This window comes from Leucopleurus acutus (assembly GCF_964270905.1).
Source record: "Leucopleurus acutus genome assembly, chromosome: 17".
In the NCBI taxonomy this organism is placed as follows: Eukaryota; Metazoa; Chordata; class Mammalia; order Artiodactyla; family Delphinidae; genus Leucopleurus; species Leucopleurus acutus.
The window spans coordinates 7,599,880-7,625,202 of NC_139159.1; the positions used below are offsets into that span (position 1 = coordinate 7,599,880).

Genomic DNA, 25,323 nt, shown 5'->3' on the forward strand with positions numbered 1-25,323 from the left:
AAAGGAAGCAAACTTAGAACAGACTGAAAAAATAAGTTACAGCAAAATGTAACATGGGGAAAACTAGTTTAAACACTGCTTATGATCCTTGCCATTATTAAGAAGGTTATGACTACTGTCCCTTTACAGATAAAATATGGTAATAATAATGTGTGTGAATTCTTGCATTCATATTTTGAATGATCTAATGTTATCAAATAACACATTCAAAGTCCTAGACTAATAAGATATTCTATTTGCCTACACAGAGGTACTAATTTATGGCTCTAGAAAATTTAGATCATCTTTAAGTGATTAGAAAAAAAATGACACCACAAAAATTTCCTCTGTTCATTAGTTTAATTATGTGCAGTACTTGGGAAATTCCTGTAACACTCAGCATTCTTGGCAAGAGCCAAAAACCATAAATCTGTTGCTAGTGAATAAACACTCCTTACCAGAAATGCGAACACAGTATTCTGAAGTGCGCATATGCGTATATACGCATACCTGTATATACGTAATATATACATAATACTCCTTTCGTATTTTTATAATTCAAGTTGTAAACTCTCCGTTTGTTTCAATATATGTAGCCAACATCAGCACCAGTAGTCAGCTCTGTTAGGAGTCCTACATCTTCAGGGATACATTTAGGAAACTAAACGTTTTATTATAAGGGCAGCCCCCATCTTGCCAGGTCCACTGATTCAGCTCAAAACTTAGGAAGACTTGAGCGGTGTCAGCATCCTCAGAGAAAAGATCAGTGGCTCAAATACTTTCTCCCCGCAGGCAAGCAAGAAACTAATAGTTTCACTAACGCTATATGAGAAAAGAATCTGAAAAAGAATGACTATATGTAGATGCATAACTGAATCACCTGGCTGTACATCTGAAACTAACACAACGCTCTAAATCAGTTATACGCCAATAAAACATTTTTTAAAAGAAACTAATAGTTTCACTAACGCTGTATTCTCAAGGTGTTGAGTACAGCACAGCACGGCTCTTCTCGCTACTCGCAAGACGGAAATGTCACCGCCGCAGCCTTCAGGCTCGCCCTCCGGACCGCGCCCTCCGGACCGCGCCCTCCGGACCGCGGAAGATGCCAACCGCTGCCCGGCAGCAAGGCCGGGCTCCCCGACGCGAACGCCGGCGGCTGGCACCCCCGCTCTCCCCAGAGCGCCTGGTGCCCCGAAACGGGCCGGGGGCGTGCGCAAGTGTCGGGGACGCACGTGGGAAAGAGCGGACGCGGGGCGCGGCGAGCGCGCCAGAGCAGCGGGACACCAGCGGCGCCAGCCTCCCGACGCGCGGCCGGTTACCTTCCTCGTAGCCCCACTCCACACCCTCCTCCTCTTCCTCCTCATCCTCCTCCTTCTCCGGGAAGACCACGGTATCTTCGATGAAGCTCAGGTCAGCCATGGGGAGGCCGTGGGTCCCCTCGGCGCTCTCGCCTGCGGTGCCTGCGCCTCAGCGAGGCTAGCGCTCCGGAGCGCGAGGCGGCGCACGGGGCGGTGGGAGCGCGCGTGCAAGTGGGAGCGCTCCCGCGAGTGGGAGCGCGCCTGTGTGCGTGAGGCAAGCGCGCGAGAATGAGTGTGAGCGCGTGCGGTGAAGGGCAACGTGGGTGTGAGCGCGCGAGCGAGCGCGAGCGGCGCGAGGCGGGAGTCGTCGGGCGGCCAGCCCTGGGGGCGTGCCCGAGTCCGGCCGGAGCAGGAGCGAAGCCGCGGCTCCGGGAGCGCGATCAGGCGAGTTATAAACCCGGCCGGGGCGTGGCTGGCACGGGAGGGACCGCCCCCTGCGCTCAGGCGGGGGCCCGGGATGGACCGCACGAAGAGGCCCCGGGGCTACGGGCCGAACGCACGGAAGCAGGAGAACCCACCCCTAGACACACACACGCACGCACGCACGCACGCTCGGCCTCCCGCGCCCAACCCCGGTGCGCAGGGGCTAGGCCAGGGTCTTCCTACCCTAATTTACTGTCATCTTATTCCAGGAAATACCACAAAGAAAGAAAGGGGTCGGGGAGAAGAGACACGAATTGCCCCGGATAAGAGTAAAGAGAGGGCTGGAGAACCCTGTACCAAAACAAAAAAAAGTTTCCCGCTCCGAATCTTAGTCGTTGAATATTTACTTTTTAATTCATCCTTAGAGACCAGCGGAAAAGATTATGGAAAATTTTCCAGGAAACGTATAGTTCCTAAAATCACTCAAGGAAAAAAAATTATTTTAATCTAGAGAAGAAATTTTAGGGAAATTTTTCCATTAAAAAAAAAAAGGCAAGAGGAGTGAAAGACAGTAACGGAAGGCTGTTTAGTTTTAGTTTTAAGCCTGGCTTAAAACTTCGGGCGCAGCTGACTGTGTACACAGCTCCCAATCACCTGGTGAAATCGTGTAAATAATGAAATGCACACATAACAAACAGGAACTTTGCTGATCCAAAGAGTCACCTCTTGAATATACTTCTCAATCCAGGGTGAATGACTTCAACCCCCTGTTCCAAGAGCTTTTAACTCAGAGCAGGTTAACCCCGCATTTTTAGAAGGTCTGTGTGCATAGTAAGCTCAGATTTGGACCTTAGGTAAGATTTTTATTAATGTGTACCAAAATGTAAGCAGGTTAAATAGCGGGTTTCTAAATGATACCATCCTTATGAATGCTTAACTCCTCGCGTAAGGATGGAGATGCTCACTTTGGAGATGTTTAGTTTCTGTGTTCCCAGCCCTCACTGCCTACTCAGCCCTCTACTTTTGTAAAAAGCGACTTTATAGGCTATTAGAAATTTCTCCGGAAAATGGATTGGGACTAAAGGGGGTGGGGGGGAGGGGCGGACTCAACCAATTCTGCCACTTTCTGGAATGTTTAGCAAAATAGATAAAAGCTATTGGTCAACTTTAGCTTTGAGGATTTCAAGCATTCTTGTAATTTCTCTTTTCCCTTAACACAGAGACCAGAAAGTCCACCATTCAGAGGACTGATACACAGTTTGAGAGAGACTAAACTCATTCTTCACTCACTGCCTTTTGGTGTTCTTTAGTGGAGACCCTCCCTCCTCTGCACCCCAGTAAGCCTGGGATTGACAGAAGCAGAGGTCTACCCTAAAGATATAGCCTTTAAAAATAAAAGCACTAAAATAATAATAATAAGCACTGCCCAAAATATTAACCACTTTCCACTGAAGTTCTTCTAAAAGGAACATTTTATTTCTTTTTCCATTTTTGAAAACTTTTTCACAGTCTTGAAAATTTCAATCGACTTTCTTTTTAGAAGTAGGTTCACACGTTCATCAAATGCTGCAACTCATGGAACCCAGGCAGGATCGTGAGAACAAGATAGATCACTTTGTGACCTTGAGCTCGTCAGCAGTGTCCATTCGCCTTTGCCCCCAAACCTGCATGGATGCTAGATTGCAACCACTGTGTGACCACCAATTTCATTTAAAGGATCACATGAATTATAGAGATGTTTACCAAACCAGAGGACAGCAAAATCTTGTGGGAAAAGCTCAGTTTTCCATGAGTAAATGGTGTGCCGTATCTACAACAGATAGGCTGAGAGACTGAATTGTTAATGCTGAATTTTGCAACTCATAGACAATTTTGCATATAGCCCACGATGTATTCATAAATACAGTTAGCTACTAGACAAACGTATGTTTACACATATTTGTTCTTTGTGAATTTTTCAACATCATGTGTGTAATGTAACTCCTCTCTGCAAGCCTAGGATACCTGCCCAGCAAGCAACATATGAGCTATTCCACCATGCGTCCAGATATTCAATTAACAGGCTTAATTGCTTTGAGACTGTGTGCTTCAGAATTCTGCTAATTAACAGCACCTTAAGACCTTCTCTTCTCAGATCGCTGTACTATATTATCACTAAAGGTGGAGTTTCTATTTCTAGTTATTATAAGATATCTGTCGCCATAAAACCTGAACACACAGATCAAAGATATAGGCCATTACTTTGATTTACAAGATAGAACAAGCACACCTAAATCCAATATCAGAGAGTCTAAAAATATTCATGCTCTATATTATGAATATTAGTACTACACATATCCCTCTGTATAATTTTAATGCATTTCAACCTAGTATCATTTTGATTGATAATTCCTTAAATTAACTGTATATTGCTCACTTTTAGTGTTTGCATAACTGAGGTCAAACCACATCCTAAAACAAGTTATTAAAACTAAGATATATGTAACTAATTACTATCCGTTACTAAGAAAAGAGAAATAGAAATACCTAAAAGGAGCAAACTAATCTAGATATCACAGCACCGCACACTTACACAGCCCTCTGCTCCCAATCTTTTCTCACCCTTTATCTACCTTCCCAAGGCTTTCTTACTGTACTGATGAGTTTGGGCCCTAGAGTTGTCATAAATGATCATTACCTTCTTGTGCGCACCTTGTGCTCTAGGAACACCTCAAAGATGGAGCTAATATTTGCATGTCAAGTAGCTTTGAACCAGATCAATGTCTGAACTTCACCAACAATGAATTGTGTTCCTTTGTGTGCACCACTCTGTTGTGGGAGACCCCAGAATGAATAAAATCCTGTTTGTGCCCTTAAAGAATTTACAGTTGTCTTGGGAGTGAGGAGGTGAGAAGAGATAATTGAGTGTAATAAAGGCAGTATGTTACATAGAGAGGCAAGTACCATCACCATCTAAGGAAGACGCGATTCGCACACAAGGGAATGATCCAGGAAGGTTTCTGGGAAAAGATAGCATTTTAGGCCCACCATAAAAGATGAGTAGGATTTTTTGGTGGGCAGTGAGGGAGGGAGTACGATTACTGGCATGACCAATGATGCTGAATCATGAAAGTGCTTGTCATCGATCCATCTTCTTCTCTGAGAGCCTTCTATGACCTGCCAAAACCCATCCGCGATACTCAAAAAATGTGTGTTTCAGTGGGCTCACGTCTGAAGTAAGACGCTTCTCTGGTTGTTACGTTCGCTAATCTGATTTTTGTTTTGTCAGTATAGATGTCAAAATTTTCCTCACTATATACATTTTGATTTCTGAAGGTTTCAAGCTTTGTTTAGTAGGCAAGTTCTGATTCTTTCATATTTCTTTCTGCAACAGATTAATCTCATTATTTTGCCTGCTTCGAGTAGCATTTATCAACCTAATTTGTTTGACCTCTTCTTGGTCTCTTGTCTTCAGAATCATCAACTTTTAGTCTTTGGGTTCAGTGTAGCTGTGGAAGATTGTACAGTAAGTCCCCTACATATGAATGAGTTCCGTTCTGAGAGTGCGTTCCTAAGTCCAGTTTGTTCCTAAGTCCAACAAAGTTAGCCTAGGTAGCCAACTAACACAATCAGCTATATAGTACTGTACTGTAATAGGTTTATAATACTTTTCACATAAATAATACATAAAAAACAAACACAAAAAATAAAGAAAACATTTTTAATCTTACAGTACAGTACCTTGGAAAGTACAGTAGGACAGTACAACGGCTGGCATCCAGGGGCTGGCATCGAGTTAACAGGCAGGAAGAGTATGGGCTGGAGGAGGGAGAGGAGGTGGGAGATGGTACAGCTGAAGGATCGTCAGCGATAGGAGACAGTGGGCAAGCTGCAATTTCACTCACGCCTGATATTGATGGAACGTACATTTGCATCTTTGAAAGTTCACAACTTGAAGGTTCGTATGTATCTTTTCTGTCATTCTCTGGCCCTTTCTGTGAGATTGTACCTCACAGCTTTGACCAAGTAAGTATCAGTAGAAGTGCATGCACCACTTCCCAGTAGAAGCTTTAGGAGTTATTATGTGGTTCCACCACCATATTTGTCTCTCTGCCCCAAAATGACCCAGTCCAAGAAAGGCACTGCTCCTTCAGTCAGTCTGGATCCTGGAGTAAAAAACATGCAGAGAGCAGAACCACAGACACCCCAAAGTCAACCTATTACGTCAGTGAGAAATAAACCTTTGATAAGGCACTGAGATTTCAGGGCTGTTTGTTACAGCAGCATAACCTAGCAAAAGCTGATTGTTACAGTAGCCATTCAGGTAAAGATGAGTTCAAGGGTAATCTTCATTGGCTCAAATGCTTTTTGGCACCTGTCTTTTTTTCAAAGTAAAAGTACCTCTCTGACATGTAAGGAAACTAAACAGCCTAAAGCAGTGCACTTATCTCTGCCTTGCAAACTTCTTAGACGCCCTGGCCCTAACTGGGATCCTGACAACCTCACCACACCATGAGAAAGCCCTCATCCATGGAAAACCCCCCATCTCCTCCAGTAGACATGGGCCATAGCTCTCTTCGCTTCTCTGAGATCACACCAATTATGTCTGGGGCCCAGTGCCCCCTTCAGCACGAAAATGACAGAGGCTGAATCTGGGATGTCTGAGACCATTATATTCATGGCTCCGCAATCTGTCTTTATAACAAGCAAAACCTTATGCAGGGAGCCTTCCTAGTGTTTGCCAAAGGAAATCGCCCACTCAAGTGGTTAAAGTGCATTCATAGTAAATCTGTGTAGATCTCTAGCCCTGAAATGAAGATTGTGTTTGAAGTACGTGTTGTATAACCTCCTCCAATAGACAATGAGCTCCTCTAGGGCAAGAGGTTCATCTTATTTCCCTTTGTATCCCCTCATGGTAGGACTTAGGACTTAGCTTCCACGTGCCACCTGATCAGCCTTTACCAATATATTAGTGCAATAAAAATTACGATTGCTGGGCTTCCCTGGTGGCGCAGTGGTTGAGAGTCCGCCTGCCGATGCAGGGGACACGGGTTCGTGCCCCGGTCCAGGAAGACACCACATGCCATGGAGCAGCTAGGCCCGTGAGCCATGGCCGCTGAGCCTGCGCGTCCGGAGCCTGTGTTCCGCAACGGGAGAGGCCACAACAGTGAGAGGCCCGCGTACCACAAAAAAAAAAAGTTACGATTGCTAAGGTGGAAGCTTTCAGGGTACAGTGGGACCATGGAAAAGGGAGTGATCAAGTTCACTTGGTGGCAGGTGTGTCAATAGGGGCTTCGTAAAGGAAGTGACATGTGAGCTGGGTCTTAAAAGATAAATAAGTGTTCTTTTGCCCACAGAAGGGAGAAGGAAGTGAGGTAAGAAAGACATTCCAGTGAAAAGGAAAACCAAACAGCAAAAACTCGAATATAGAAGCCAGCCTGGGTTCACTTTTTGATCAAGTTTTTCTTTTTCTGTGGTGTTAACAGAAGGCTTTCTGTGGTGTTCGTAAAAGGGCAAAGGGACACCTTTAAATAGTGTGTCTCTGTTTTAGTGATTTTTTTTTAAGTCTCAAAATAATCTCATGACGTGAAATAAAGTACAAAGTAAATGATAGGCAGGTACATACTGTTGACAGAACAACAATGCTAAAAATGTATTGAGGGAATTCCCTGGCAGTCCAGTGGTTAGGACGCTGTGCTTTCACTGACGAGGGCTGGGGTTCAATCCCTGGTAAGGGAACTAAGCTCCCACAAGCCAAGCGGTATGGCCAAAAAAATAAAAAATTATCCTCAAGGATACAGAGACTTTTATGCCAAAAAAAAAAAAAAGGTTTAAAAAACAAATGTTTTGAGCCCTCTTGACATGAGGAAACGATGCAATGGCCAAGTCAGAGTAGGCTGTTGGCCTGACTCATACTTCAGTTCCCACAGCAACTGGGATGCCTCACTCTGCCCTACAACATGCTGTTGGCAGTAGGAGATGCACTATGCCTGTTGTGCAAAATGGCAAAGCCAATTCATAGGAAAATAATATTCGGGCACTGCAGTTGTCTCCAAAGAGGGCTGCTGTAATTCCTGTCCTGTAGGCACATGAGAGGGGAGGCTGGTTCCCCTTCCCTTGAATCAGGGCTGGCTTTGTGACTTGCTTTGTCCAGTAGACAGCGGTAGAGTGACCCTGGGCCAGTTTGGGGCTTTGCCTCTAAGAGGGCTGGCCGATTCCTCTTTTGCTCTTAGGAACCAGTCATCATGGAAGAAACTCTACCACCCCAAGCCCACCATGCTGTGAGGAAGCCCAAGCCAGCCACGTGACAACACCTGGAGCAGCCCAGGGCACAGGTGACTGAGACCTTCCAGCCCAGCTTAGCCAGCAGCCGGATGCAGCCAGGTGAGTGGCTCCACCTGACAGTGTGTGGGGCAGAAAAATTGCCCGTCTGAGACCTGCCTGAATTCCTGACCCACAGAATTGTGAGAAATCATAAATCATTGTTTTAAGCCACTAAGCTTTGGAGTGGTTAATTATGCAGCATAAAGAACTGAAACAGCACTAACTGTGTCCCAGGCACTATGTCAAGCATCCCCATAGACTGTCTCCTTTAAGTCTCATAAGAGCTTTAGAAATATCATTCCATGTTCAGATGAGATTGTCGGTGGCCATAGACAGAGGTGTGGGTGACCTGAGATCTGCCTCTCTTAGAACCTGTGCTCGGAACTGCCAAACTGACTGCCTGCAGAGTTGGTGAACTCAGCTAATGCGCTCTGTCTCCACAACCAGGAGAATGTGGGTTGTAAAACAGTGAAGAACCAGACAGCAATTTAAATGCATACTCCAGCTCTAACGCATCCTGCCTCTGGGCAAACAGGGAGGTATGCTGGACCAGTCTTGGCAGCTGGAGTCAAGAGGGTCAAAAATGGAAGGGTCAAGGAAGCTAAGAAAGGAAGCTTGGAAAAAGAGCCATACAAAACTGAAACATTTTTTTAATTAACAGACTTTTTTTTGAGCAGTTTTTTTTCCAAAACAATTAAGCAGAAAGTACAGACAGTTGCCACCTACCCCCTCATGTCAGCCCAGTTTCCCCTATTATTAGCATCTTGCATTCGTGTGGTACATTTGTTACAATTGATGAGCCAATATTAATGATATATTATTATTAACTAAAAGTCCATAGATTACATTAGGGTTCACTCTTTATGCTGTACATTCTGTGTATAACTTTAAGACTCTGCTTTGGGGATTTGATGAAATTTGGTATTTTTATTCTGCTCTTGGAATCCCATTTCCAAACATAACAATCCAGCAGTGGGAATTCCCTGGCGGTCCAGTGGTTAGCACTCCACGCTTTTACTGCCGTGGCCCTGGTTCAATCCCTGGTTGGTGAACTAAGATCCCACCAGCTGTGTGGAGTGGCAAGAAAAAGAAAGACTTTGCTTAGGTATAGAAAAGGGAATCTGTGGCTGGAATCCCGTGTTGAAGAGATTTGCTCCCAAATTAACCCTACTCTGCAGCCATGCATTAGTCCATCTCTGTTGCTCCTCTGACCTCTCCCCTCTCTGTCCTTCTGTTTGTCTTAGCCTCTGCTTCAACCTCAGGCTTGCCCTGCTCAGACTAACAACTCAGGATTTGATCTCTCTCTCTCTCTCTCTCTTTTTTTTTTTTTTAATATTGGCTGCGCCAGTTCTTAGTTGTGGTATGCAGGATCTTTTTTATAGTTGTGGCATGCGGACTTGTAGTTGCAGCATGCATGCAGGATGTAGTTCCCCGACCAGGGATTGAACCCGGGCCCCCTGCATTGGGAGTGCAGAGCTTTACCCACTGGACCACCAGGGAAGTCCCAGGGTTTGATGTCTCTTGATGGACTACAGGGCCCCTCTCACTGGTTGATTTGCTAATCAAAACTTGCTATTATGTATTATGTGTGTAATGTGATTTCACTCATTAATTCATAATAATATGATAAAAAGTATTTTTTTATAGATGAGGAAACAAACTCAGAGAATTAAGTGCTTTGCCCATGTTCACACAGCTAACAAGTACGGGAGTTAACCAGGTCTACCCAGCTGTACAGCCAACACTTATTCTATATCCCTTTCCCACCTCTCACCTTAGAGTCAGGTTTTAGCCACTATTGTAACAAAATCCCATTCAAAGTGTCATTAGTTATTCATCCATTCACATTTGCAACCAGCACTCAATGGGATATAAATTAAGTGCCACCTTAGCCATCTAACACGCTACTCCTCAAAAAACAGAAAGCCTTCAGGGTGTTTTTATTAAATATTTCTATTTCATAAAGAGTTTGTGTAATGAGGAGGAACCAGGGACACTAATGAAATACACAAAGCAATAAACATTCCTAATGCTATTGGAGCACACATGTTGACATTACGGTAGGAACCCCATTGACTGGGCTTCACTAACCATCACTGTTAGCATAATTTTCAATGATGCAAGAAAGAGGTTAGCGTGGTGCTAAGGACCCACAAGGTACTAAACCAGACTGACTGCACTAGTTTCGACTGGGCCTTAATTGTTTAAGGGGCAGCAACACACAACATGATAGCTTGATAGTCCCCAACTTGAAAGGAGATAACAGAAATAGACTAAAACTACAACATGAGAGAGTTAGGTGAGACACAATAATTATCAGATATAAAGAATTATCCAACGTCTGCTGGAAATACATATCTTATTAAATGGATTATTATCTTTAGCATAATACATTATGTTGGAAGGTGGTATAGTATAATGGCTTTGTTGCTTAATAAGTTTGATCTTGATGAAGTCATTTAGGCTCTCTTTGCCTCGATTTCCTCATCAATAAAATGAGGACAATAATGGTACCAGACCAAAAGCGGTGTTGAGAAGATTTCCTAAGTTCATATAGATAATGCATCTGAACGAGAAGAGCCAGTTCTACTAGGATGCTTGTTGTGAAAATGCAGATTTGTTCCAGTGCAATTGATATATCAGGGAACAATTTGAGCACACCAAGACTTCCCTGTTCGCTCAGGCCACTTTCTTTTCTGTGAGAAACATGAGATGGAAGCAGAAAAAACTGCACCCAGTTGACCTGAGTCATGACGGGACTACACATGTGCGCACATGCACACACTCAGACGTCGGCCAGCTACGTCTGACGTGACAATTCTCCGTCAGACTTCAGGTGACCCTCCTTCCAACCCTTCACAGTAAGTCACAAGCTGCAAACCCTTCTACAAGCAAACATCAGGTCTTCTCCAAGTTAAAATGCTGCACTTATTTTAGCATTTATGCATTTCTTAACCTTTGAAGTGTGTAAAAGCGGCTACCATTTTATTCCATTCCTTTGGGTTTTTTTTAAATGTGTCACTGATGAAGGGTTTGAGTGTTGTGCCCCTAATCCCATTTTCCCCAGAAGCCCTGTGGCTGTTTTTGCCAATTTTTCATCGCACAGTGTTTTTTAGGAACACATGTATCACATTATAGCAAAACAGACTGTATCTGCCACTAATGAGCACTCAAATAGTGTGATTATTATTGTTGTAATATAAGAAACGGACACTTGGTGTATATGACCTGGCTGTTTTCTTAGATCATTTTACTTTGAGTTAATTTGGTTATTGTCATCATTTAGTTTGAATACTGTCCATCTCGCTGTTATTCATGTTATTGTTGTTGTATTCGTATTTAGGAATGTCTTTATGATGTACATATTTATGAAATTGCTCAAGGTATGTGAACCAGAGATGCCAAAAATTCTAAATGTTATTTAAATAAATCCAGTCAACGTTAACCCTGTAAGCAGACACGGGAAAACCACACTTCACACCAAAGCAGGGGAAGGAGTTAGGGCTGGAAATGAGCACAGTTTGGGCAACAAGTATGAATCAAATACTACTGGACTTATTTACTCATTTAATCCTTGTGACAACTCTATGATGTAAGTTTTATTACCACTATTTGACAGACAAGGAAACTGAGGCCCAGAGAGTTTATATAACTTCCCCAAAATGAAAGAAACAATGAGCGATGAAATTAGGATATGCACACAATCTGCTCACTTGAAAGATAGTATGGCTTCCGTTACTCCAATAAGAGGATGTTGTGACTCAAGAAGCATGTTGGACAACCAGTAAATACCTGCTGACAAGATCACTGACAAGCTAAAATCTGTCTTTCAGAAAGGCATTTGACATTCAAAAGGTATTAGATCCCTACCGATGTACACAGTATAGTACCAAGATGTTAGCTAATTAGACCTTACCGTTTCTCACCGACTGTTGCCGATTCCCTATTAGCTGTGACCCCTCCTAGATTCTCCCAATCTTGACTCTTCTATGCTCTCAAAATTCCCATGCATGCACTGCACACAGAATTGATCTCAGCTGGGTTGAATCAACCTCTTCTATACCCACAACACCAGATACTTTCTGGTCCCCAGATACACCGTGTATTTCACGTTGTGGGTGGTGTTTTCTCCGCACAAATGGAGAACTCCTGTTCATTTTCCTGTTCCCCTCCTCAGCCCTTCTTAGCCCCTGACTATCTATAAAACTCTGCTCAAGTTCTTCCTCCCTATGTAGGCTTCCCCACCTCCCACAGTTTGCAAAGTAGGTGCTATTCTATTCTGGAAGCATTTGCACCATAATCATTGCTTCCATATCTTTCTCCAGCGCTTGAGTATAAGCTCTCAAGAAACAGTGACTACAAATTATTCGTCTTGGAATACCCAAGACCTAGTAAGAGGCAGGTCTTGCCTCAAAATAATGCTTGTTGACTAATGCACATGACCAGATTTTAATCATTTTTAAAATAACCTAGAACAAATGCTTTGGAAAGTCCATAATCTGACCCTAAAATGAACATTCTGGGTCTGCAAAAAGTGATTCAGAACACTTCCAGGCAAAAATAACTGAACCGTATTGTTTCATATACTGCACACTTTGAAGGTCAAAGTCCTATTCTTACACAGAGTTTCTAAGCCACAATACATCTGAATCAGTTCTTTTTTATGGAACGCTTCATAAAATTTTATTACATTTTGAAAGTCTCTACATTTTATCTTTTAAAACCGTTGATTTTTGTCCTCCTTGGGAATTGCCCCAGCTTGGATAAGCTTCCCTCTGTAACAGAAGCCTGATGAGAACCTGCTGTTCCTGACCGGTGAGCACATCCAAGCCCATTTGTATTTGGAATTGATGGAAACCATGTGCATTTGTGACGACTGTGAGAAAGTGGTCCCTGCTGTATTCCAGAACTTCCTAAGGAGAAGGAACTTTGGTTTCTCTGTAAGGATCTGTGTTTCTTTGTATCTACTAAGAAGAAACTTTTGTCTTCTTGGCTACCAAGACTACCCAGACCTGTCTCCTTTTCCAGTACATGGAAATATAACTCCTCCTCCCTTTTTTTTCCTTTTCATAACTGCTTTGGCACTAACTGATGATCTTTGAGGGGCCGAACCAAAAAACTTGTGCAAGAAATATGAGTTTTGATAGCATAAGTTGAAAAAGGAATACCTGATGGATACTGAGGGATAAAACCATTGGATAAGCACCAATGGGCAAACTGAAGTTCCCAAGGATAACTAGATACATTCTAGTTGGGAAATGATGTGGCATCAGTAAATTAGTTATAGATGTATTTGCCAATTTCTGCAATAATAAAATTAAGAAAGTTCCTTTTGGAGATTAGAAGATGTAATTTCAGGAAAAATTAAAAGAAAGTCTATCTTATACAATTAATAAGTTTTGAAAAATTATGCTATAGTTTTAAAAATCTATAGTTTTCTGAAAGATTTAGATAAATTCATGGGTTCAATAGCCAATGGGTATGTTACCCAAAGAAAAACAGGGCTATTGATGCCTCTGGGGTCTAACACATTGGAAAATCGTGTCCCAGCACTGAATACCCTTTATAAGAACACAACAATCTGAAACTCCACTTTTGACTTATTCTTATGTTAATGTTTACATATTCTCAAAAGTTGTAACCTTCTGTTGGAAGTCAAAAGCAAATAAAACACTAGGTGCTCAAGAATGAGATAAAAATATAATAGAGGAGGGCTTCCCTGGTGGCGCAGTTGTTGAGAGTCCGCCTGCCGATGCAGGAGACACGGGTTTATGCCCCGGTCTGGGAGGATCCCACATGCTGCAGAGCGGCTGGGCCCGTGAGCCATGGCCACTGAGCCTGCGCATCAGGAGCCTGTACTCTGCAACAGGAGAGGCCACAACAGTGAGAGGCCCGCGTACCACACACAAAAAAAAAAAAATGATATAATAGAGGAAACTTTAACAAAGACTGAGAAAGGCAGAATCCTTTGGAGTCCATCCTGAAAGTCTTAATTTCCCTGAACAAACACCATCATCTCACAAAAACACGAAACAAATATCCAAAATGCGTACCCATTATCAAGAGAAGCATTTTTCGCCTTATGTGTAAAGATCTTAGGTTTGCCTAAACCAGAGGTTTTTATTTATTTTTTTTCAGAATAAACTGGATTTAATCAATTTTATCAGATTCTTTCACGAGTCTCAGATATTCTTGTATCCTGTATTATTTTTTTTCTTTCAATTTCCATATATATATATTTTTAACATCTTTATTGGAGTATAATTGCTTTACAATGGTGTGTTAGTTTTTGCTTTATAACAAAGGAAATCAGCTATACATATATCCCCATATCTCCTCCCTCTTGTATCTCCCTCCCTCTCTCCCTATCCCACCCCTCTAGGTGGTCACAAAGCACCGAGCTGATCTTCCTGTGCTATGCGGCTGCTTCCCACTAGCTAGCTATTTTACATTTGGTAGTGTATATATGTCCATGCCACTCTCTCACTTCGTCCCAGCTTACCCTTCCCCCTCCCCGTGTCCTCAAGTCCATTCTCTATGTCTGCATCTTTATTCCTGTCCTGCCCCTAGGTTCTTCAGAACCATTTTTTTTTTAGATTCCATATATATGTGTTAGCATACAGTATTTGTTTTTCTCTTTCTGACTTACTTCACTCTGTATGACAGTCTCTAGGTCCATCCACCTCACTACAAATAACTCAGTTTTGTTTCTTTTTAATATTTTAATTTAATTAATTAATAATTAATTAAAATATTAATATTTAATTAATATTTTAATATTAATATTCTGAGTAATATTCCATCGTATATATGTGCCACATCTTCTTTATCCATTCATCTGTCGAAGGACACTTAGGTTGCTTCCATGTCCTGGCTACTGTAAATAGAGCTGCAGTGAACATTGTGTAAACCAGCGGTTTTTAAAGTGTGGTCCTGGACCAGCAGTATCACATCACCTGAGAAATAGTTAGGAATGCAAATTTCTGGGCTCCACTCCAGACTCACCGAATCAGAACCTCTGAGGCTAGAGCTAGCGATCGTGTTTTGGTTTTTTTTTTGTTTTTTTTTTTTGTGGTACGCGGGCCTCTCACTGTTGTGGCCTCTCCCGTTGCGGAGCACAGGCTCCGGATGCGCAGGCTCAGTGGCCATGGCTCACGGGCCCAGCCGCTCCGCGGCATGTGGGATCCTCCCGGACCGGGGCACGAACCCGCGTCCCCTGCATCGGCAGGCGGACTCTCAACCACTGCGCCACCAGGGAAGCCCTAGCGATCGTGTTTTAACAAGTCCTCCAGGCTAAAGTTTGAGAACCAGTGGTCTTAGACCTGTGCTGTCCAGTAAGGTAATTACAAGTTGCTATCAAGCATTTGAAACATGCTAGTCCAAATTGAGATGTGTAGGTAAGTGTAAAATTCACAATGAATTTCAGAAACATAGTACAAAAAAAAAAAATTAAAAGATTTCACTAATGTTTTTATATTGATTACATGGTGAAATAATAATGAATTGGAATATCAGGTTAAACAAAGTGTACTGTTAAAATCAATTTAATCGGTTTTTTAAAAATTTTTAAACCACCTATAAGACAATTTACAATTACATATGAGCTGCATTATATTTCTATAGGACAAGACTGCTCTAGACCAAACTTCTTAAAAATGTAAAAATTCACTCCACGGAATTCCTATAGAAAATTATATAACCTCTGCTTAAATATTTTCAATGGCGAGGAATCCACCTATGAGCACCTTCTGAACAGGTCTTTCATATATACTGAATTAAGACCTGCCTTGCTGTAACTTCCTGTTTGTTTTTGGTTGTTTTGTTTGTTTGTTTGTTGTTTTGTTTTTTTCTTTTACCTAGTTCTGACCTCCATAACTGCAGAGAATAAGGATAACCTTTTGCTTCATGACAATTCTTTAGTATTTTATAACTTGAGTCACTGTCAACAATGTGTCTTTGTGTTTGCTAGGCCCTGTACCATCATTTGTCCACATAATGCATGATTTCAAGAGCTTCTGCTTTCACAGTTACTCTCTGTTAAGCATCCTCTTCTTTGGAAATATCCCTCGTATAGGAAAAATGGTCCACGTATTGGAAAAGGGCCAAAGTGATTTCTGGAGCTCAGGGCATTGTTACCAAACCCTCTGGGCGTATCTAATTCCAAAGGGGTGAGCACTTTCACTTGATTGACAAGCCTATTTTCCAAATCTGCAGGGATAGAGTTTAAGTTATAGAAAACGGATAACAACACAAACGTTGTATGCCCATAGCAGTGCAAACGATTCCTGTTCATGGCAATGCAAATGAAGTTTGTCTGGCAGAGAATATAAATCTCTGTAAGTCAAACACACATTTAAGTGGATTTTAATTAATGAGTTAAATAAAATATTTGACACATATTCATTTTATTTTTGTGATTTTACCTTTCTGAAAATTATGCCTTAACATTCCTGAAATAGGATTCCCGGCACACAGGATAACGCAGTGGATGTGCGCTGAGTACCGTGGGCTCCTCTCTGCTTGACGGGCTACTCCACATCTCCTAACTCCAGAATTTTCTAACGAGCTCATTAGCACTACAGAAACAAAACATTCCTTCTTCACAGATGATACTCTAGCTAAGTTTCCCCTACCGAATACTTTTATTTTAATACTCAGATGCTAGATTTTTTTTCTTACATTTATGCCTTTTAAATTTAACATTGAGAATTTGAGTACATTATTCCAACCTGAGGAAATGACTATTGTATCATTTCTGTCTTTATCAAAATGCAAACTGGATGCCAAAAATCACTCAGAACTCAGGGAGGCGTTTGGTAAGCAAACTCTGCTTCCACAGGAGGGATGAGAGAGAGGAAGAAGGAGAAGACCCTCTACAGAAGCAAGGGCAAGCAGAGGCTGACACGGGTGTGGTGGGACTGAGACTTATACAGTCTGAGGGCGGGGCCTGCTCTTCTGGAAGAATAATTCACAGTTGTCCACTCTTCCTTATGTTATACATCAATAAAATGACTCTCCTAGGGCTTCCTTGGTGGCGCAGCGGTTGAGCGTCCGCCTGCCGATGCAGGGGACACGGGTTCGTGCCCCGGTCCGGGAAGATCCTACATGCCGCGGAGCGGCTAGGCCCGTGAGCCATGGCCGCTGAGCCTGCGCGTCCGGAGCCTGTGCTCCGCAACGGGAGAGGCCACAACAGTGAGAGGCCCGCGTACCGCAAAAAAAAAAAAACAATGACTCTCCTAAATCTTTCTACTGAATTTTAAAATACCGTCTTAGAAGTCAGAGTACACTTCTTTCATGGAATAAGGCGGTCAGAGGGGACAGCTTTACTCCTTTCGGTGAAGTTTGCAATTTGCCTCTCACAAATGTTAGCAACTCGATGGTTAGCCGTGATTCCTCCTTTGGATTGTCAACTGGAAGCAGTTTGTATCTTGTTGGTTATTTGTGAGAAGAGAAGGGAAAAGAAACAGCATCAAAATACAACCTGGAAGTGAGTACACTTTATAAGTGAGGCTATTGCTAAATACGACTACTGTCCTTCGTGAAATACAAAATTATACCTGATTGATTGTAACGGTTGAAATTTTCCTCGTTGTTTTTCTATAATAATCATTAGCCAAAAACAACTCTCTAATCTTGTAATGCCAACACTGTACAGATTTAGGAGCTTTTTAGTACCAAGCGTATAATAAATCGTCCAGAAATATTTTTTGATTGTCTTTGGATGTTAACTATAACATGTTCTGTGAGTATAAATTCCTGAACATTATTTTTAAATAAACACTCGTTTGTAGCCCAAAAAAAAAAGACTAAAAATTTTACATTCATAATAAAAAATAATAAGAATATAAAATTAAGAATATAAAATCGCCAGAGCGCCTTCAAGGGTCTTACAAGTGACCCCATGAAAGTAAGGGACCCTGACCTGCGCTTGTTTGGCTTCCCCGTGAATCTGTTCTGCATCAGCTAACTGGCTGGCACAGAGCAGGTCCTCAGTACCTGGGCTGATTTATTTATTTATCACAATTTTTATGTCATTGTTTCTGTGACTCCTTACCTCTTATGAAAGATATGTACAACGGACTTCCCTTGTGGCACAGTGGTTAAGGATCCGCCTGCCAATGCAGGGGACACAGGTTCAAGCCCTGGTCCAGGAAGATCCCACATTCCACGGAGTAACTAAACCCGTGCGCCACAACTACAGAGCTTGCGCTCTAGAGCCTGCGAGCCACAGCTACTGAGCCCGCGTGCCACAACTACTGAAGCCCACGCGCCTAGAGCCCGTGCTCCACAACAAGAGATGCCACCGCAATGAGAAGCCCGCGCACACTGCAACGAAGACTCAACGCAGCCAAAAATAAATAAATAAATAAATTCATTTTTAAAAAAAGATACATACAAGCCTCCATGCACCTGTTTTTCATGAGGTTTATTTACAAGTTGTCCTGAGCTTATTCTGTTTTCTCTGTTAGATGTCTCATAAATAGCTATTTTCAAGTGCCTGAAGTTAACTTGGGTTTTTCCCAGAGTGAGACAGTGGGGAGACGGCTCTGAAAGCAATAGGTAAGTGAAATTGAGGATCGAATTTATAAAAACAAGTGGTCTTACTTTTGTAGTTATAGTACACTAATAGGAACTTTCAGAAGAAACTGATGCAGGGCGCTCGGGGGCCAGTAGTAAGTCCTAGCTCCCTCGGCAGCCGTGTTCCCATGAATCATTGCGGGTGGTGATGAGCCCAGCACACTCAGGCTTCTCACCCTGTCCTATGTATTTTCACTTTCTAATTCAATATTTTTAAACACATTAAAAGAAATGCCCAAGAGCCCTGAAAGCCAACACAAATCACAAAAGGGAAGCCAGAGAGAGTACACGAGGGTCAAAGAGTTCCCCTTTGCCTCTGTGGAAGAAGAGAACAGAAGAACCATGCGCTTTAGCGCTCACCGAGTGTCCCGTCTTTTTAGTAACATGAGGGAAAACCTCCTTCCGTGGTCCCTTCCACCTGCTAGCGCTCCATCCCTTCTTCTGGAATGCTCACTCTCCATGTAAGAGGTAGAAGGCCATGCTGCCCACCCACCTCTGTGCTGTCTCCCCAGGAGCTGAAGGAAGAGAAAGATCCTACTGCCCTGCATGCGTGTGTTGCCGATAATTTGGGTGGGATTTTGTTCTCATTGCTGTAGGGTGAATGAAAGGGTGTGTGATCCCCCATGTGTGAATTTGAGTTTCAGCGGAGCCCACTTCTGGAACGGTTTATGACTCACATGAGCCCCCTTTTGCGAGTCCAGGCCCCCACTTCATACCAAGGGAAGTGGTCTGTGTAAGTCCACAGAATTGTAATGGCATAAATATTTAATGACCAGAGCATGTGTTCAATAACAGTAGAGTTTGGAAGATTCTTCCTTTTAATCTCACTGTACAGTGTAGCCTGGTAGTATTTAGGACCAAATTCCAGCTCCCCCGATTGCCAGCTGTGTAACCTCGGCAGATCACTTAAAACTTTCTGAGCCTCACCTTCCCTATCCGTAAAACGCAGTAAGATGTAATGGCAACATTTACTTCTTATGTGATTATGGAGATAATGTATTGAAATAGTTGCCTGCACTGCCCAGGACACCTTCAGTGCTTAGGAAAAGGGTAGCTGCTGTTACAACATTTGTCATTTGTCATTATGTATTGTAATGACTTTTTTTTTTTTTTTTTTGCGGTACGCGGGCCTCTCACTGTTGTGGTCTCTCCCGTTGCGGAGCACAGGCTCCGGACGCGCAGGCTCAGCGGCCATGGCTCACGGGCCCAGCCGCTCCGCGGCACGTGGGATCTTCCCAGACCGGGGCACGAACCCGTGTCCCCTGCATCGGCAGGCGGACTCTCAACCACTGCGCCACCAGGGAAGCCCCCTGTAATGACTTTTTAACCCTTATATTCAAGTATACATAACGTAAAGTTTACCTGTTGAAAGTGTACAGTTCAATGTATTTACAGAGATGTACAGCCATCACCATAATCTGAGTTGAGAACATTTTTATCATCTCAGAAAGAAACCTTAGGGACTTCCCTGGCGGTCCAGTGGTTAGGACTCTGCGCTTCCACTGCAGGGAGCATGGGTTCGTTCAATCCCTGGTCGGGGAACTAAGATCCCGCATGCCGCACGGCGCAGCTGAAAAGAAACCTTATGCCCATTAGCATCACTTGCATTCCCCCATCTCCACAACCCTCCGCTGTGCACTTGAATAGAAGTGGTGACAGTGCACATCTTTGCCTTAGTCCCAGCCTTAAGGGTAAAGCGTTCAGTCTTTCATCATTTAGTATGATCCTTGTTGACGGTTTTTGGCACATTTATCAGTTTAAGGAGTTTCCCTTCTGTCCCTAACTTGGTAAGGAGCAGCAGATTTTGTCAAATAGTTTTCTGTGTCTGTTGAGGTGATCACGTCGTTTTTGCCTTTTATTCTATTAATACGGTGTATTTCATTAATTGATTTTCTGGTGTTAAACCAACCTTGCACTCTTGGAATAAATCCCAAGTTCTCACGGTGTCTAATTGTTGTTATATACTGCTGTATTTGGTTTGCTAGTGTTTTAAGTATTCAAAGATAGGATTGTATGCCTTAATTAGGCCTAAATAACTAGGTGCGTGATACAGGCTATACTATGCGTCCAAAGGGGCTAAGGCTGGATGAAGTCACATCCTGCTGTTTGCGAAGGATACAGGGGCCAAACTGAGAGCAGAAACTCTTCCCTGCTCTAATCATCTTATAGAAATCACGTTAAAGAAATCTGCTGGGTTTTGCATTATTAGGACTACCAGGCACCACTTTCAAATATAAATAATGCAAAAATGTATTTAGTAAACCAAGAAATATATACAGCTACATATAATGGGTTCTCCACAAATATCAATTGATGGTGTTAAAATGATATGAAGAGAAAAATGCATGAGAAAAACATGGGCCTTGAGAAAGATGACAAAAAAGTGACCAAACATCTATTCATTCACTTTAAAAACATTTGTTGATGCTTGTGCCAGACTCTGGGGGGCGGATACCAAAAAGACTAAGATACCGTCCTGGTTCCCAAGGGCTCCTCATTAGTGTAGAGGGCAGAGCGATAAACAGATAGCTACATTTCAGAGCACTAAGCACAGAGTAGAAACATGTGTGAGGCTCAGAGGAAGCCCAGAAGGGGGAGTAAGGAAGGAAGTCAACCCTCCGTTGACTCACAGATGCAGAACTCGAGGGTACGGAGGGCTGACTGGGTATTTATATAAGGGACCTGAGCATCCTCAGATTTTGGTGTCTGCAAGGGGTCCTGGAGCCAATCCCCTGCAGATACTGAGGGACCACTGTAATGGCGAGAATGAGGAGAAATTGGTAGGCCTTGGTAATCAGTCCATAAATTTACTGTGTAAAGAAGTTCTAGAACTTTTTGATTTTTTACATAGGTTTAGAAAAATGTATTTAAACAACGCTTCTATAGCACTATATGCCAGTCTAAGCATTCTACAATTGTTAATTCAATTAACAATCCAATAGGATAGTGCTGTTATCATTCCCATTTTACAGATGAGAAAACTGAGTATCTGAGAGGTTAAGAAAGTTGTCTGACTCAGACTGTAGGTGGTGGAAGCAGGATTTAAACCTAGGCATGCTAGCTTCAGTTTCCATGCTTTTACCACTATGCCAGGCCAAGGTAAGAACTTGACTTTTAACCTGATATATGTCTCAGGAAATGCTTCTAAAACTTTAATGGGCATACAGATCTTTGGGGATCTTGTTAAAAAGCAGATTCAGATTTAGTAGGTCTGATCTGGGGTCTGATATTCTGCATTTCTGACAAGCTCCCAGGGGATGCCAGTGCTGGCAGTCCAAGGACCACACTTTGAGTTTCAAGGGTCTAGGATCTGCTGTCATTTTTTTAAAATATAATATACTCAGGAGTTCCCTGGTGGCCTACTGGTTAGGATTCCAGGCTTTCACTGCCGTGGCCCAGGTTCAATCCCTGGTCAGGGAACTGAGATCCTGCAAGGTACGCAGCACGGCCAAAATATATATATATAATATATTATCATATTATCATAAAATATTATCATATCATATATTATCATATAATATATATTATATATATTAGATACATAATATATATAATTATATTTTATATATATATACATTATCAAAACAGATAATCCATTTCCAGGTCTTATAAACCAAGCATTCTATACATACATGTCCTTAGTCCACTGAAAACTACTGCTATGAATAGCATGTATGACATGAGGTTATTGTGGATATCTGTGCATCATCACTGGGTCCAGATTCATCTCCTCGATAAAAAATAGTGAAACTTAGGGGCCTTCCCTGGTGGTGCAGTGGTTAAGAATCTGCCTGCCAATGCAAGGGACGTGGGTTCGAGCCCTGGCCCGGGAAGATCCCACATGCTGCAGAGCAAGTAAGCCCGTGTGCCACAACTACTGAGGCCTGCGCTCCTAGAGCCCGTGCTCTGCAACAAGAGAGGCCACGACAGTGAGAAGCTCGTGCACCACAACGAAGAGTAGCCCCCGCTCGCCGCAACTAGAGAAAACCCCACGCACAGCAATGAAGACCCAACACAGCCAAAAATAAAAAATAAATTAATTAATTAAAAAAAATAGTGAAACTTAAATCACGCTCTCCTTTGACTAACAGAACTGACTTTTCCACAATGCCTCATTTATTTCACATACTTCAATTCCTCAAAAGTTCCATAAACGATTCTGTAGTGTTCTCTTTTCACCCATTAAATAGGCAATTTCTCTTTTCTTGAAAGAATTCAGGACTTATCCCCACTCTTTGAATACAAATGACTTCCAAAGGCTTTGCAGAGGGAGGGCTTATTTCTTTTGAGGAGCCTGAGTCATGAACCACTCTCTAAGAATCCACTCGATGTCCATGGGTTATCTCACAATGCGCGGCAACTTCCACAAATTTAAGTTGGAGAAAGTAGTCAGAGCTCAAGAAAGCTTTTTGCTTTTTAAATGATTGCTTTATATTTGTGCCAAATGATATTGTGATAATAATAGCTGAGGTTCCCAGAGCATTCTCTGAAAGCCAGGCAGTCCTGTAAGCACAGGCTAACTTCCTCATGCTCGCGCTGCGAGACTGTTCTCATGTATTCCTGATTTTCAGCATTGTAAAACAGCAACCATTTCTTGGGACTTCCCTGGTGGTCCAGTAGATAAGACTCTGCGCTCCCAATGCAGGGGGCCCGGGTTCAGTCCCTGGTCAGGGAACTAGATCCCACATGCTGCAACTAAGACCTGGCACAGCCTAATAAATAAATAAAAAGTCAAACTCAGTTTCTAGTTCTTTCCTAAAAAAAAACAAAACAAAAAAATAGCTAACCATTTCTAGTGTTTATAAATAAGAGACACATGGGACTTCCCTGGTGGCCCAGTGGTTAAGAATCCACCTGCCAATGCAGGGGACACGGGTTCCATCCCTGGTCCAGGAAGATCCCATATGCCGCAGAGCAACTAAGCCCGTGTGCCACAACTACTGAGCCTGCGCTCTAGAGCCCACGAGCCACAACTATTGAGCCCACGCTCTGCAACTACTGAAGCCCACGTGCCTAGAGACCATGCTCCACAGCAAGAGAAGCTACTGCAATGAGAAGCCCACGCACCGCAACCAAGAGTAGCCCCCTCTCGCCACAACTAGAGAAAGCCCACACGCAGGAATGAAGACCCAATGCAGCCAAAAATAAATAAACTTTTTAAAAAATAAATAAATAAGAGATACATGGTCATCAGTGCTCAGTAACAGTTATTATTACCCAGCGTTTGGTTGAGTACACGGGTACACAGAGAGGTGAAGCAGATTGCCCAAGGTCACACAGCTGGTAAACATGAGAGCAAAACCAGAAACCAGGAAGTCAAGATCCAGAGCCAAGCTCTGAACCACCAGGTTTTGTTGCTTCTCAAGAGTGAATGAAACCAGATAAGAGCCCTTATCAGAGAGAAACAGGGGCCTCATTTATCCATGACATCAGCTGTGCTTTCAAACCTACAAAGTAAAATGTGGAACGAGTCAACCGAAAGTTTCGCTAGTCAGCAGCAGCAAGTGGAAACATCACCCTCCAAACAAAGTAAGAGCGAGAGCTCCACGTGCCTGGCCTCGGCCTCTTCCCCAAATGAAATGGACTAGAAGGGTCGGGGTCTCGGGTGGAGAACCTGTATGAGGACCCCATCGCTGAAGAGCAGCTCATAAGAAGGGGAAGTGGCTGCACGTGAGGAGTCTAGATGGAGTCTTCCCATAGACGATACGAACTGTAAGAGACTTTGGACGGGAGTGAGGCCAGGTCTGCCCTGGGCACATTCTCCAGGATGACACCTCCCCTGCATATACACCCTCTCACTGGGGCCGTTTCCCTCAGAAACTCTTGACTCCCTGCCCTCCTACTAAGCAGCAGACATTCGATTAACCTTGTTCAGTGATAGCCCAGTTACAGGATTTGCTTTAATAGGGTGTGGTCGGTGGGAAGCTAATCCACGAACCTTGAAAGGGGACAAAAATGATGTTCATCTAAGTTATCGATTGCTGCATAATAAATTATTCCAAAATACGAGTTTAAAAAACATCATCTCACGGCTTCTGTGGGTCAGGACTCTGGGCCTGGCTTGGGTGCCAGCCTCTGTCCCTCACGAGTCTGTAGTCAAGGTGTCACCTGGGGCTGCTGTCATCCTGGGGCTCTGCTGGGGCAGGGTCTGCTTCCACGCTCACTCACGTGGCCATGGGCAGCCTCCGTCCCTGGAAGCCGGTGGCCGGAGACATCAGTTCCTTTCCACGTGGGTCTCTCCACAGGGCAGCTCAGGACATGGCTGCCAGTTTGAGAGAGAGGGAGGGAGAGAATCAGGATGAATCCAGAGTCTTTTTATAACTTAACCTGGAAGAGGCATCCCATCCCCCGTGCCCCATTCTATCTGCTAGAAGCAAGTCCCAAAATCCCAGCCTACGTTCAAGGGGAAGGGATAACACGAGGGTATGAGCACCACTGGGTCTGTCTTAGCGGCAAAAGGCAGACAGAGACAGTGGGAGAGATCTGACGAGGAAAGTCTTATTGAACCTTAAGATTGTAATATTTGATACAAAAACACCTCCACACAGCCACGCTGCTAAGCTGCCGGCAGCCTACCAATCAAATCATAGAAATACACAGGAAGAATGCAGTGACACTTTCTCCCTTTTTGTCCGAGTTATCAGCGAACCCTCAGCAATTTTCCTTCCCTGGCTGTGTCGGTTGACCCTTTAGAGCCCCAGGACTGATGACCTGTCATCAGTTATGTTACCGGCATTTG

At 43.2% G+C, this 25,323-nt stretch overlaps 1 protein-coding gene across 1 annotated transcript in view; it reads right to left on the reverse strand.

The window, feature by feature from the left end:
- Positions 1-1,401, reverse strand: part of CA8 (carbonic anhydrase 8) — a gene marked incomplete at its 5' end in the record, with an annotated part of 88,163 nt that extends 86,762 nt beyond the window's left edge. The window contains one exon of the mRNA XM_082858331.1: positions 1,302-1,401. Within this exon, the coding sequence (XP_082714457.1) occupies positions 1,302-1,401 (100 nt within the window). The remainder of the gene's footprint in view (positions 1-1,301) is intronic.
- Between the last annotated feature and the right edge of the window lie 23,922 nt (positions 1,402-25,323).